The sequence below is a fragment of the Zonotrichia leucophrys genome, chromosome 24 (genome assembly GCF_028769735.1).
Source record: "Zonotrichia leucophrys gambelii isolate GWCS_2022_RI chromosome 24, RI_Zleu_2.0, whole genome shotgun sequence".
NCBI classification, from domain to species: domain Eukaryota; kingdom Metazoa; phylum Chordata; class Aves; order Passeriformes; family Passerellidae; genus Zonotrichia; species Zonotrichia leucophrys.
The window spans coordinates 780,577-794,236 of NC_088193.1; the positions used below are offsets into that span (position 1 = coordinate 780,577).

General features: G+C 63.7%; 3 protein-coding genes across 5 annotated transcripts; all 3 read right to left on the reverse strand.

Moving 5' to 3' along the window:
- Positions 1–1,261: 1,261 nt before the first annotated feature.
- On the reverse strand, positions 1,262–6,884 carry BUD13 (BUD13 homolog). 3 transcript variants are annotated; one of them, XM_064732140.1, is made up of 12 exons: positions 6,747–6,884; positions 6,426–6,516; positions 6,032–6,116; positions 5,837–5,888; positions 5,590–5,691; positions 4,910–5,472; positions 4,438–4,532; positions 4,162–4,270; positions 3,628–3,766; positions 3,069–3,250; positions 2,677–2,758; positions 1,262–2,397 (listed from the first exon to the last, which is right to left on the reverse strand). In XM_064732140.1, exons 1-12 carry the CDS (start codon positions 6,866–6,868, stop codon positions 2,304–2,306), a joined length of 1,716 nt encoding a protein of 571 aa, XP_064588210.1. In that variant the 5' UTR covers positions 6,869–6,884; the 3' UTR covers positions 1,262–2,303. The 3 variants fall into 3 exon arrangements, with proteins under 3 accessions (XP_064588210.1, XP_064588209.1, XP_064588208.1); XM_064732139.1 differs by having other exon boundaries at positions 4,910–5,475; positions 5,554–5,691; XM_064732138.1 differs by having other exon boundaries at positions 4,910–5,691.
- A 502-nt stretch (positions 6,885–7,386) lies between these two features.
- On the reverse strand, positions 7,387–11,038 carry ZPR1 (ZPR1 zinc finger). Its single transcript, XM_064731949.1, has 14 exons — positions 10,855–11,038; positions 10,140–10,301; positions 9,927–10,017; positions 9,766–9,836; positions 9,494–9,580; positions 9,292–9,414; positions 9,157–9,210; positions 8,996–9,062; positions 8,756–8,826; positions 8,453–8,542; positions 8,261–8,371; positions 8,060–8,146; positions 7,900–7,965; positions 7,387–7,678 (listed from the first exon to the last, which is right to left on the reverse strand). The coding sequence occupies exons 1-14, from the start codon at positions 10,981–10,983 to the stop codon at positions 7,544–7,546; spliced, it is 1,344 nt and encodes a 447-aa protein (XP_064588019.1). The 5' UTR covers positions 10,984–11,038; the 3' UTR covers positions 7,387–7,543.
- A 39-nt stretch (positions 11,039–11,077) lies between these two features.
- APOA5 (apolipoprotein A5) lies at positions 11,078–12,553 on the reverse strand. The gene is made up of 3 exons (XM_064731871.1): positions 12,382–12,553; positions 12,187–12,295; positions 11,078–12,062 (listed from the first exon to the last, which is right to left on the reverse strand). The coding sequence occupies exons 1-3, from the start codon at positions 12,428–12,430 to the stop codon at positions 11,078–11,080; spliced, it is 1,143 nt and encodes a 380-aa protein (XP_064587941.1). The 5' UTR covers positions 12,431–12,553.
- Positions 12,554–13,660: the final 1,107 nt, after the last annotated feature.

Here is a 13,660-nt window from a genome sequence, read left to right on the forward strand (position 1 = left end):
GAAGGGGGAATGGTTAAAGCTGGCTCTTCCCACAGCAAAGAGAAGCTGGAGCCGATCCCCAGCCCGGCCCTGCTCCCCCAGGCAGCCCTGGGCTCCTCGTTTGCTGCTGCTGCTAATGAGGAAATCGGGATGCAGGAGGTGGCTGAGCCCCGCTGCCTCCCCCGCTCGCTCCTCCCCGACTTATCACCACTCACAGGATGTTTACAATAATTTTTAATTTGCGCAATTATTAATCATTTTTCTATCTGTCTCATTTGCATAATAATTACTCTGCTTGCTGTTTGCCATGACTGTGAATGACAGTGGTTTAAATTAAATTAAGATTTTAATATTCATTTTTTTGGGTTAAAGCTAATCAAAGTTGCTGCTCGATGCCAAGACCGGGGCTCTGCCCTTCCAGAACCACTAATGAAGAGATCCAGAGCTGGTGTCACTGCTCCATCTCCATCACCCAGCTCATCCCACAGGATCCCTCAGCGTTTGCCAACTGCTCAGACAAGGCCACAGCCGGGACAGGGGATGTAGGATGCACAACAAGGGCACAGGGGGGACAAAGCCAGCTCCCTTATCCCCAGGCAGCACACGGGATGGGATCAGGGAGGGAGGTGTTCACCACGTGAGCCCCCCTTTCCTCAAGGATATCTCTTAAAAATGCAATATCTGCTAGCAAACAAGTAACAGATGTATAAATGCAGCATTGTGATGAACAGGGAGGTCCCCAGGGCAGTGCCTCTAAAATTTTAAAACCCCAGCCTTCAAAATCAGCTGCAAGAGCAGAACCTGATGCCATTTTCAGCACATTTTGTTTAGTAGCAGCATTTAAAAGTGCTTTTCCTCCTTAAGAGCAGCCTACAGTCCCAAGAGTGGCACGAGGCAGCTGCTGGCAGCTGTGGCTCTGCAAGAGCAGCCACTGTCACCAGGCAGGTGGGGAAGGAAGCAGCATCCAGCTCTGCCCACCAGGGCGAATCCAATCATTCCACAGCAGGTTCTTCACATCTCCAGCAGCACTCAGATTAAGTGAGAGCAAAAACGAATGTGTCAAGTGGAACTGCTCTTGTGGAGGCTGCAGCTGCCTCAGGTTACAGGGGGAATGGAACGGGGCCTTGGTGACAGAAGGAGGAAGCACAGCTGGAAGCAGCTGCCTGGAAACGTGCTGCCACCTCACACCAGCACCCCCCGCTCCCAAACCATCTCCTGCCCAGCAGGTGCAGCAGGGCTGGCAATGGTTCAGCTGCCTTGGAAAAAGCACCAGCACGCAGAATCGAGTAAAAAAAGAAAGGGTTTATTTACAGGTGAACACACCAATTCCAGGGCCGCTGGAAATGTGACACAGGGATGAAAAGCAGGGAAGTCCCAAGAGTCTGGCACTCCAGAGCACACTGTGCTGCTGTCCCTCCCACCCACGGCCCTCCCAGGGCTGGAGAATCCCTGGAAAGGGCGATCCTGGCCTGCCCTGCACTGCTGCAGCCAAGGCATCTCCATGGAAACTGCTGCTGCATTCATCCCTGCTCCCTGGGACCTCAGCAAGAACAACTGTATTTATTTCCACAAGTGCTTTGTGGCACTCAGGGATTAAGGGAAGCTCCGAGACAGACAAATCTGATCCCAGGAGAGGGTTGTTACACCTCCCACTGGAGCGAGCCAAGTGCTGAGATCAGCCCCAAACCCAGAGGGGTCTGGGGGGAGCAGCTGCTCCAAACTGTGAGGGAAGCAATTCCAGGTCCTAAGTCCTAACTCTCCACGCATTTACTTCCAGTAGAAATGGAGCCCTGCAGAACTGCTGAGGCTCCTGAAGATCTTGCTGCCCAATGCAGCACTGCAGGTCTCTCTTCCAGTGCCAGAGCATTCCCTGCCCAGTTTCCTGCTTGGACAGGGTCAGGAGAAGCTGAGTTTGAACTTTCCTGCACGTTGGTGACTCTGGGATCTACATGGCAAAATAACTGCATAAACTTGACCAAAGTTCAGGAGTTCCACTAAACCTGAGTTCTGGAGCAGACTGACCCACGACAGGAGGGTAACTCTCCCAAGCCCAAGCGTTCAGCAGATTTGCACCTGAGATTTAGGACACCTGAAGACTTGGGAGCTGCTCTCAGAAGTCATTTGGTGTAGAACAGAAGTTTGTTAGAAAACAAACGAGAAACTGTCCTCCCCAAGGAGCTGGAGGCTCTGGCTGCCAGGAAATCCAGCCTGGCCTCTCAGGAGATGGCCAGTGGGCAGCTGAGCACAGGGCTGGCTGCAGGGAGAGCAGGCCGCTCCTCGGGCTGTGCAGAGGTGGTGCCTGTGGGGCACTGCAGGAGCTGTCCCTACATGTCCTCCACGCTCCACTTGTAGGCCAGCTCCTGCACTGCCTTCTTGTTGGCAATGCGGGCGAAGCGCTGCTGCTCGAAGCCGTTGGACCTGCAAGGGACACCCAGTGACAGCAGCTGCTGCCACCAGCTCTCCCGACCCCTGCAACCTGTCCCCTGATTTACCCTGGCTCAGTCTCCACCTGGACCTGCGGTTACCGAGAGCTGATGCCTCTGAAGTGCCTCACCTCCCTTGTGCCATCTGTGCCATCACCCACTACTAACTGCACCCATTCAACCTTCCAGTGCCAACCCCCTCACTCACCCCAAAACTGGCAATGCCCTGAAGCAAAACTCCTTATTTTCACTGTTATTCCAACAGGAACATTACCTGTCCACACCATCCCAGCGGTGCCCGGGCCAGATGTTGAACCTGTTGAGGGGAGGTGCTGGTCCCTTGTACCTGGGTTTTTCTGGAACACAAAGAGCAGAGGAGCTGTGTTCAGCACAGCCAGGTGGCCACATCCTCACCCACCCAGGAAGTTCTGCAGGTACAGAGCACAGGCTCCTGGCAGCCAGCTCCAGCTGCCAGGGGTTCACTGTGACAAAGTGCTGAGTCCTCAGTCAGCAGGGCCTGCTCTCCCAGCTAACAACTCATGTAACTGCTACTGGTAACAGGCCAGGAACTCCAGAGGGTCCACAAGTGTCCCCTGGCTGTTTACTGAACAGCAGCTGCATTTCTGCACTGCTGACACCTTAGACAGGTGTGCTCCAGAGACATACCTTTCTCCTTGTTCTCCTTGGCCTTCCTCTTCTTGATGAGAGCAGCCATGGGGTCTCCTTCCCTCTCCTGCTCCCTCAGCATTCGGTCCAGGTCCTGGTCATCGATGTAACGGGCCAAGGGCTTCTGCATCTCCTTGACTGCATCCTCCACGTTCTGCTGCTGCTGCCTCTCCTGTGCCAGCCTGGAAAACACAGTGTGTCACCCAAACCCCAGCCACCGCTCCTTGGGAGTGGTTCAGCGTGCAGGAGGGGTCACAGCCCTCAATCCCCACTGCCCGTGCAGCATTCCCAAAGCACCTCCAGCACAGGAAGGGTTTTCAGCATTCCCAAAGCACCTCCAGCACAGGAAGGGCTTTCAGCATTCCCAAAGCACCTCCAGCACAGGAAGGGTTTTCAGCATTCCCCAAAGCACCTCCAGCACAGGAAGGGCTTTCAGACACGTGGAGCACGTGCTGGTCCCAGGCTCAACCTCGAAGCACAACACCAGTCTGGCAGCAGATCCAAACTAACAGCAGGACATGGGAGGCCCAAGGACTGTGCTTTGGAGTCCCTTCCTCACCCTTTTCCCCACTTGGCATATTGCTCTTCTCTCTTGGCCTCTGCCTCAGCCTTCAGCCTCTGCTCCAGCTGCTCCTGGGCCAGGTTCCTCTTGCGGCCGGACTTGTCTCGGAACACGGTCTGAGCGTTCCGGGATTCCTCTGGAGGGGACACACGCCTCAAGTCACAATTCTGGAACATTTTATCACCTCCAGACAATTCAATGACTAACTGGGACTTCTCTTTTGCTTGTCCTCATCTCCCAAAGAGCCTGCCACCCAAATCCAGGCAGGATCTCAGATTTCCCTGCTGCCCCACACAGACCCTGAGCTCTCACTATCCATCAGCTCCCTCAGACTTGCAGAGAAGCATTTCCCACTCCCTGTGACCTCCCTGGCATTGCTCTGAAATCCCCATGTGGAACAGAGACCCTGGCCAAGGCTCCCAGCAGCGTGTCCAGCTGCAGCTCCTCAGGGATGCTCCCAGCAGCATCCCAGTGCCAGGGCCTGACAGAGCAGAGGAATGAGCTGGGGCTCAGGCTGTGTTCCACTCCCACCTTCCAGGTGCCTGGTGCTCCTCTCGTGCTTCTTGAGCTCCTGCTTCTCCCTCTGCAGCACATCAGCTGACACCAGGCCTGCTTTGGCCCCAGATGACATCGTGCCAGCCTGGAGAACACACAAATCCCAGTTACAGCTGGCTGAGAGGGGCAGCCAGAACAGGGGCTGACCCAAACCACAGGGACAGGGCAGGGACAGCCCTGTGAGAGCCAAGAACTCCCCAGCTTGTCAAGCATTGGGCTTCCACAGCTGGAAGGGAAAGAGACAAACTTTACCTTCTTGGGAGAGCCCTTGGCATCTCGGTGGTGTGGGGAGTGCTCCAGGGGGCTCCGTGACCTCTGCTGGTCCCTCTGGGTGGGAGAAGCCCGCCCTGGAGGAGATAAATCAGAGTGAGGGGCTGCTGACTCCCCCAGGAGGAGATAAATCAGTGAGGGGCTGCTGACTGCCCATCCTGGTGGAGATAAGTCAGAGTGAGGGGCTGTTGATTCCCCCAGGAGGAGATAAATCAGAGTGAGGGGCTGCTGACTCCCCCAGCAGGAGCACGCTCAGGTGCACACAGCCCAGGTTGCAGCAGAGGCACTGCAGGCTGGCTGAACTCTCACCCAGCTATGCACAAGTACAACCCAGCTGTGCCCACAGGGACACACTGCCAGCTGTGCCAGCTGTGCCAGTGGAGCAGCAGCCCCCAGCACTCACCTGGCAGCGTGGGTCCCAGCAGGTCCCCAGGACACAGTGTGTGACACTCACCTTTCGTTCTGCTCTTCCTCCCACTCGGGGAGCCCGGCTTCTCTCTGCGAGGTGACAAATCCTGACGCTGCCTCCGGGGAGGGGACAGATCTGGGGTGTCGTGTCTCTGTCTCCTGGGAGGGGATGGGTCAGGGGTGTCGTGTCTCTGTCTCCTGGGAGGTGACAAGTCTGGGGTGTCGTGTCTCTGTCTCCTGGGAGGGGACAAGTCTGGTGTGTCGTGTCTCTGTCTCCTGGGAGGAGATGGGTCAGGGGTATCGTGACGCTGTCGCCGTCGAGGAGGTGACAGATCTGGGGTGCCAGGACGTCGTCTCCTGGGAGGTGACAAGTCTGGTGTGTCGTGTCTCTGTCTCCTGGGAGGTGACACATCAGGGGTGTCATGTCTCTGTCTCCTGGTAGGTGAGGGGTCAGGAGTATCGTGACGACGCCGCCGCCGGGGAGGTGACAGATCTGGGGTGTCACGACGCTGCTTTTTGGGAGGTGACGAATCTGGTGTGTCGTGACGGTGCCTCCGGGGAGGGGATGGGTCAGGGCTGTCGTGTCTCTGTCTCCTGGGAGGTGAGGGGTCAGGGGTGTCGTGTCTCTGTCTCCTGGGAGGGGACACATCAGGGGTGTCGTGTCTCTGTCTCCTGGGAGGGGACACATCTGGGGTGTCGTGTCTCTGTCTCCTGGGAGGGGACACATCAGGGGTGTCGTGTCTCTGTCTCCTGGGAGCAGAGAGCCCCAGGGAGCCGTTGTGTTTCCCTGCTGGGGCCGAGGGCTCTGGGGAGTCGTGGCACCGCCGCCTGTGAGGGCAGAGAAGGTGACAGTGAGCTCCCTTTGTGCCTGGCTTGTCTGGAAACACAGCAGGGCCCCAGAGCTGGGAACAGCTTGTGAACGTGGGTTCATTGGGGTGCTGCAGCCCTGAGCCCCAGCACTAAGCCCCCATACCTCGAGGCAGACTTGGCAGATCCCGACACATCCGAACTCTGTGAGTCCTCATCTGAGGGAAAACAATTGCAACCACCATTACTAGGGCTCTGCACAGCCCAGCAGCCCTCCAGCACCTCCAAGGTTATTTTAAACTTGCATCATGGTTTGGAGAAACCAGGCATTACGAGAGAGCGTGGAAGGGGCTGCTCTCACCTCCCAGGAGCTTCCATTTGGAGTTTGTTCGGAATTCCTCCATGAGCTTCACCTCCTCGGGGCGCTCATCAATGAACTCTGCCACCTACAAACACGCAGCGAGCACCAGGGGCTCAGCAAAAGGGACAGCTCCCACTGCTCACACAGGCAATGCCAGTCCCTGTGCCCTGCTCCAGCAGCTGTTCCGGAGCACAGAGCCCCGTGCTGGCCCGCAGAGCACGGGCTGCCTGGATCCACAGGGAGCTCCCTCCTGCCTGCCGGGCTGCCGCCCACCCCCGAGGCAGACCCCGCCCCAACAGGGCAGGGAGAGGCGCTCCAGCGAGTTCTTCCCAAAGGGAGACACGAGGTGAGCACCACAGCAGACTGAGGGTGCCTGCCGGGGCTCTCTGCTCACCACAGGCATGTCCCCTTCGTCCTCCTCCTCCTCCTTCTCCGGGGCGGCGGCGATGCTGTTCCAGCTCACATCGTCATCCACGATCCGCATCCTGGCAGCGGGGAGAGGCGCGGTCAGGGCCCGTGGGGACGGGGGGATCCGCGGCGGGGCAGCCCCGGGGGCTCGGGGAGATCCGCGGCGGGGCAGCCCCGGGGAGGGTCCCGGCCCCGGGCTCTTGGGGCTCGGTTCGGAGCGGGGCTTTCAGGGCAGTGCGCTCGGGCGGTTCCCAAGGCCGGGCGGCGTACAGGGCCGCGCCTGCTGCCCCCCTTTCCCGGGACTCACCCGCCCCTGGCGGTGCCGCCCGGCAGTTTCCTCCTGCGGCGGCGGCGGGGCGGGCCGGGCTCGGCGGGGCCGCTCAGGTACCGCCGCAGGTACTCGGCCTTCGACAGCCCCGGCGCCGCCATCGCGCTCTGACGCAAAACTGCGGCGCCGGCGGAAGGGGCGGGGCCTGAGCGCGGCGGGCTGAGATGGGCGTGGCCACTGCCATACATGGAGCTGTAACGGGATGGGCGTGGCCAGGCCACGGAAAGGCCATAATTGGAGCGAGGGCGGGGCTGTAGGAGTGGCCAAACGTGTGACGACATAAATGCAGTAGGGGCGGAGCTTTAGGTGGGGTCAAATGTCAGCCTATGCCATAAATGGAGCAGGGGTGGGACTATAGGCGTGGTCAAACTTCAGCCAATACCATAAATGGAGCAGAGGGCGGGGCTATAGGCGTGTCCAAACGACAGCCAATGCCATAAATGGAGTGGAGGGCGGGGCTGCAGGTGTGGTCAGCCAATACCATAAATGGCGCAGAGGGTGGGGCTGTAGGCGTGTCCAAACGGCAGCCAATGCCATAAATGGAGCTGCGGGCAGGAGCATAGGCGCGGCCAGGCAGCGGTCGCGGTTATGAATGGAGCAGCAGGAGGACACGACTCCATCAGCATTTTCAATCAGCTTTATTGGGGAGCCATCCCGTGCCCCAAACCACCAACAGCAGCTCACGGCACAGCTCCGCAGGGCAGGAACAGCTCCCTGGCCCCACACAAGTCCTGGTCCCAGCTGGGGCAGGGGGTGGCAGGGCCGGGCTGGCCCCGCTACCGGCCCGAGGCCGGCTCTGCCTCATAGCCCTCTGTCCTCATGTCGTTGAGGCCCAGCTCCTCGTTCTGCTCAAAGGTGCGCTCGTAGCGCTGCACGCTCAGCTCCGGGTCCTCCTCCGGGGCGTACACGTTCTGTGGGGACAGGGCACAGCTCCTGCACTCCCCTGTGCTGTGGGCACAGCCCCTGCACTCCCCTGTGCCCCAGGCCGGGAGCCCTGGGCACCCCCACAAAGCCAGCAGGGCTTCCAGCATCTGCTGGTGCCCAGAGCTCCAATGGGACCCCCACTGCCACCACGTGCCAGGGAAATGAACCCCCCAAAGTGCCCACAGAGCCCGAGGGCCCAGGGCTGTACCTGAAGGTAGCTGTTGCCTGCAGGGTCGTCCATGATGAAGTGAGCCTGGGCCTTCCCCTCTATGATCTGCAGGAACACAGCACATCCCATTAAGGCTCCTCCTCATCTTTCAGCACCTCCTGGACCCGTGCAGAGCATGGAAAACCCAGAGCAAACTCACGTCCTGCAGCTTCCCAATGAACTCCTGCAGCTTCCCTGTCCTGCTGGCCGTGGAGCTGTCCCCCAGGCTGAAGGGGTTCTTCTCCACCTGCAAGGGCAGGTGAGGCAGCTGTGAGGCAGCCAGCCCCTCAGCAGAGCCAGGGAGGGGGCTCAGCCCCCCCAGCAGGGCCAGCCAGGGGCTCAGCCCCCCAGGAGCACTCACCAGGTCCCGGATGTCCTTCAGCAGCCCCTCCAGCGTGGTGAACTTCCCCCCCAGCGCTCCCATGCCCAGCTCGAACTCCAGCTCGGGGATCTCCACGCTGCACGTCTCTGACTGCAAGAGGAGCCCCTCATGAGGCCATGCTGGGCCCCCAGACCCCACAGCAGGACAGGGCAGGGACCCTGGGCACTGCACCTTCAGGATATCCCTGGTCATGTCGGAAGGGTCTGTGATCCTGAGGGTGATCCTGGTGCCTTGGGGCTCGATGGCTCCTCCAGACTTCACCTGGGAACAGCTGGCAGTGAGCTCACACCCAGCCCTCCCCTGTGCTTTAACAGGCTCAGCCCAGCAGCCCAGAGGCCCCTCCACAGCTGGGGCAGTGGCCTCAGCAGCAGCAGAAAGCCCCAGGTGCAGTTTCCCTCCCCAGCAGCCCAGGTGGGAAGCAGAGCTCAGAGACACAGGCACAGAGCTCCACTCCCTGCCCTCTGCCCAGCTCACCTCGTTGGTCCTGTGCCCACAGGAGTCACAGTTGGTGGCCATGATAATCACTTCCTTGAAGTGGGGGATTTCTGGGGCAGGGAGTCAAGGCAAACATCCAAGCAACAGCCCAGGGATGGCAGGACTCCACTGAGGGGAGCTGTGAGCAGCCCTGAGACAGCTCTGCAGCCCAGCAGGCCCCAGCTGAGAGCAGCAGGGAGAGCCCAGGCACGCAGAGCCCCCAGCCCTGAGCAAGGATACGCACTAACTTCATGTTGGTGCTGGCCGGGGCGTTGCACTCGGGGCAGTTGGTGTTGAACTGCAGCACCTGGGGAGGGAAGGGACAGCCTGAAGGTCCCAGCCAGCCCAGGGCAGGTGGCCTGGGTGTCCCTGAGTGTCCCTGACACTGCAGCAGCCCCCACCTCGTCCCTCAGGTCCTCGGCAGCGTCCGGCGGCTTCGCATCCACCTCCTCTCCCTGCAAGGGCAGCAGAGTCAGCTCCTGCTCCCTGCTGGGGCTCCAGGGAGCGGGACAAGGAGCAGGGGCTGCTGCAGGCACCTGCAGGCCCAGCAGGGCACACTGCTGCGGGCTCCTCCTGTAGTGAGTGACCTGCAGGGCCTCGTCCCTGTGCGGCGCCCGCGGGTTCTCCACGAAGCTGTTCCCAGAGGGATCGTCCAGGATCTGCAGGACAAGGAGCCCTGAGGGAGCTGCCCTCCCTGCAGCCCCCCCCTGCCAGGCCTGCCCTGCCCTGAGCACTCACAAAGGTGAAGGGGGAGCTGACTTCCTTCAGCTGCCTCAGTTTCCCAATGAACTCGTCTATCTTCCTGGCCACCTCTGGGTCTGTTGCCTGGAAGGAGACATGGAACCACAGAACCTTTAAAATGGGGACACCCCAAAGTGGGGCTCAGCTGCTGGGGACAGTCAGAGGTGGCTGTGGCACAGCCAGAGCTGTCCCCAGCAGCCCTGGGTGCACCAGGGGATGGACACCCCAAGCACTCTCCATCCCCGAGGAGTTCCCCTCTCCATCCTTACCCTGCGGGAAGGCTGGTCCTGCTCCAGGCCTGCCACAGCTCTGTCAATGATGCCCTCGATGGTGGTGAGCACTTGGCAAGGCAAGAACACAGAGCTGACAACACCATGAACAGACCCCAGGGACCCCCTGGAGCCCCCCAGGCACTGCCCCATTCACCCACCTCCCTTCTGGCTGAAGGCAGGCACCTCAAAGTCCAGCTCTGGGATTCGAGCTGAGGCACAGTCGGTCTTCACCACCTCCCTGTTCATGTCCTGCACAGAGCAGGGAGCAGCCTGAGCCTCCCCTGGCACACAGGGGGACCCCAGACCCATTCCTGCAGGGATGTGCAGGTGCTGGGCCTCAGCAGGGCAGGGCAGGGCAGGGCAGTGCCCACCTGGCGGGAGGTGACGGCCAGGGTGTAGCGCACGCCCTGCTCCTGGATCCTGCCCGCTGCCTGGATCTCCGTGTTGGACCAGGAGCAGCTGGGGCACGAGAAGGAGCTGACAATGATCTCCTTGAAGAAGGGGATCCTGGTGAGCAGGAGCCGGGTCACTCCCTGCGGGGGCAGCGAGGGGTTCATGGGAACCCGAGCCTGGAGCCATGGCCCTGACAGCACCTCTGGCATGGGCAGGTCCCTGCCCCTCCCCTGCCCGCCCCACAAACCTCCCCTCACCCCCCAGGAGCTCCTAGAACCCCTCTCAGTGCCCCCTGTTCCGAGAGCAGCTGTGGCCCCCAGCAGTCCTTCCTCGCTCCTGCCCCCACTGGAACCCGCCAGCAGCCCCTGCCCGCCCCGATCCCGGCCCACACAGGCGTGTGTCCCCTGACCCCACAGACCCCGTACCAGCCCTGGCCCCTCACGCCCCTTGTCCTGCTCTCCCCGTGACCCCACAGACCCCCCAGTCCTGCACGCCCCTCGTCCTGCTCTCCCCCTGACCCCACAGACCCCCCCGTGCCCCCCAGTCCCCGCACACCCCTGTCCTGCTCTCCCCCTGTCCCCTGTACCGGCCAGGGCCCCTGTGCCCCTGTCCTGCTCTCCCTGGGCCCCCGCAGGCCCCGGTGCCCCCCAGTCCCCGCAGGCCGCCGCTGCCCGGCCCCCGGGGGCCCCTCACGTTGCGGTAGCAATTCATGCACAGGGACTCGATCTCTGCCGGCTGCTGCTCGCCGTCCTCGGCGCTCAGGGGCCGGAACAGGGCCTCGGCGGGCGCGGCCGCCGCCGCGGTGGCCCCGAGGGCCGACATGCTGGTGGCGCGGGGCTGTGACGTCACGGATCACGGTGGCTCGGGCGGGTCATGTGACGCGCGCGGGCCGCGATGGCGGCGCCTTTATTGGGGTTCAGCGCCGGAGCCGCCCGGGGTCCGCCTTGGGATCCTCCCCGCCACCTTCCCCGGGATCCCCCTCGGGACCTTCCCCGGGACCCTCCCCGCCCCGCTCGCTCAGGCTCAGCGCCAGCTCCCGCCACAGCGCGTCCAGCCGGGCGCGCAGATCCTCCACGGGCGGCGGCGGCGCGTCCAGCGGCCCCTCCGGCGGCTCCGGGCGGGCGCTGAGCTTCAGCCGCATCTGCTCGGTCTCCTGGTCCAGCGCCCGGGTGAAGGCCTGGATCTGCGCGTACGTGTCCCGCCGGAACTCCTCCACGCGCCGCTGCACCTCCCGCGCCAGCGCCTCCCGGGAGCGGCCCGGGGCAGCCGCGGCCCCGCCGGGGTACAGGCTCAGCTTGGCCTTGAGCTGCTCCAGGTTCCGCTGGATCTGCCGGTGCAGGTCCCGCGCGTTGCGGGCCAGCTTGGCCGACAGCTCCTGGATGTGCCGGTTGAGCTGCTCGGGGCTGGCGCGGGCGTGCGGGGCCACGCCGCGGTGCAGCTCCTGCACGTTGCGGTGGATCTCGCTCAGCAGCCGCTCGGCGTACGGCTGGAAGATGTCCTTCACCTGCTCCGTGTGGAAGGCGATCTTGTCGCCGTAGTGAGCCGCGAAGCGCTGCAGCTCGTCGGCGCCGCCCAGGAGCTGCGCGGCCACCTCCCGGCTGGGCACCAGGTGCCGCCGCAGCTCCCGGGCCCGCAGGGACACCTGGTCCAGCAGCTCCTCCGTGAGCGGCCGCAGCTGCTGCCGCAGCTCGTCCAGCTGCCTGCCGACCTGCTGGTGCACCTCGTCCACGTACGGGGACAGCTGCAGGCGGAGGCTGTCCAGCTCCCTGCGGAGGGCCTTGCGCAGGCTGCCCGGGTCCTCCCCCAGCCGGGGGGGCTGCAGGCCCCTGCCCAGCGGGGACAGCTTCTCCAGGAATCCCCCCACGGAGCTGAGCCCATCCTGAACGCTCTCCTTCAGGTTCCTGCACGAGAGAGCCCCGAGTGACCGCCCCGTGGCCCCCCCGTGCCCCGCACCCCAATAAACGCTGTTCCCCCCCATCGGGCCCTGCCCTGCCGTGCCCGGCGGGGAGCGGGGGCGGCACTCACGTGCTGTCACTGCCCAGCTTGCTGTGGCCGCGCTCCAGGCTGTCCTTGTCCCCCGTCAGCTGGCTCAGGTACCGCCAGAGCCCGCTCTGCGCCGCCTCGGCCGGGGGCACTGCGGGCGGGAGCGCCGCTGCTGCTGCTGCTGCTGCCCCGCAGCCCCCGGGGGGACCCCTGAGCCCGGCCCGGGCCCGCACCCACCTGGGCAGGCGGCCAGCAGCGAGAGCAGCAGCGCGGCCTTCAGCAGCATGCTCGGGCTGCGGGAGAGGGGACAGAGCCGTCCGAGTGCTCACGGGGGGCTGCGCGCCGCTCCCCGCAAGGACCTGGGGGTCCCCTGGGCACCCGCAGCTCCCTAGAAACCCCTGCGGTTCTCCATGACACCTGTGGGTCCCGGAACAGCTCGGCTGCTGCCCCGCTGGAGTCACGCCCGGCTCCTCCGGCCGCACAGACTTAAAGCCCCCCGCCCCTCACCTGGCCCGGGTCGCCTCCCGCGTCCCTCCCGGCCGGAGGCGGCCGCTGCCCGCCCTTATGTAGGCTCGGGGGGCGGCCGAGGAGCGGCCGATAAGGCGGCTTTGGGACGGGAAGGCGTTTTGGACCTCACTCCGTGTAAACACAACGTGGAGGTCCGGCCGGGTGACCTGGGGGCCGCTGCCCCCCGGGCTCGGGGGACGGGGCTGGGCCTGGCCCGCGGCGCTCGCTGCACCCCGCGGGGATCGCGGGACGGGGACGGGGACACCGGTGCCGCTCCCGTCGGGACGCGAAGGGAGCCCCGAGCCCCGCGGCGGGTGCGGGAGGGCGAGCCCGGCTCGGGCAGTGCGGGGCGGGCGGGGATCAGCGGGTCGGGCTCGCACCTTCCCCTTCCGAGGCCGCGCTCCCGCCGGTCCCCGTCGCGTTCGTGTCCTTTCCTTTCCGCCTTGGTTCTTCCCGGGAACGAGCCCGGGCACCGGGGCTGCTGGGCCAAGGCCGGGGTGAAGCGCCGAGCGGGCGGCAGCGCTGCTGCGGCACCAAAGTCCGCGCGGTCCCTGCCCGGCACGGCCTGCGGCGACACGTGAGGCTGCTCCAGGCAGCGCTCACCTCGTCCCGTCCTGTCCCGTCCTGCCGGCAGAGCGCCTCAGTCCCCTTTCCCTCTTGGTGACCCGCCGAGCTCCCTTGCTGCGCTGCGGGGACCAGGCGAGTGTCCCCCACCGCAGATCTGTCCCCCACCATAGATCTGTCCCCCACCGCAGATCTGTCCCGGAGCCACCGATCCCCACCCCTCATGGCCGTTGCGGCCCCACCGCGCTGGGGATGTTTGGCCTCACCCCGCGGCTCTGCCCCCCCGGTGTCCCCGGCTGTGTGAGGGGCCAGGGCGGCCTGGGCTCGCCCATGGGCTCACCTGGCTGCCGCCACAGACACTCCCACCCACCCGGCCCCAGCTCTGCTCCCTGTCCCTGCCGCCCCAGAGCCCAGATTTGGGGTGATGTTCCCCCCTCGGAGCAGC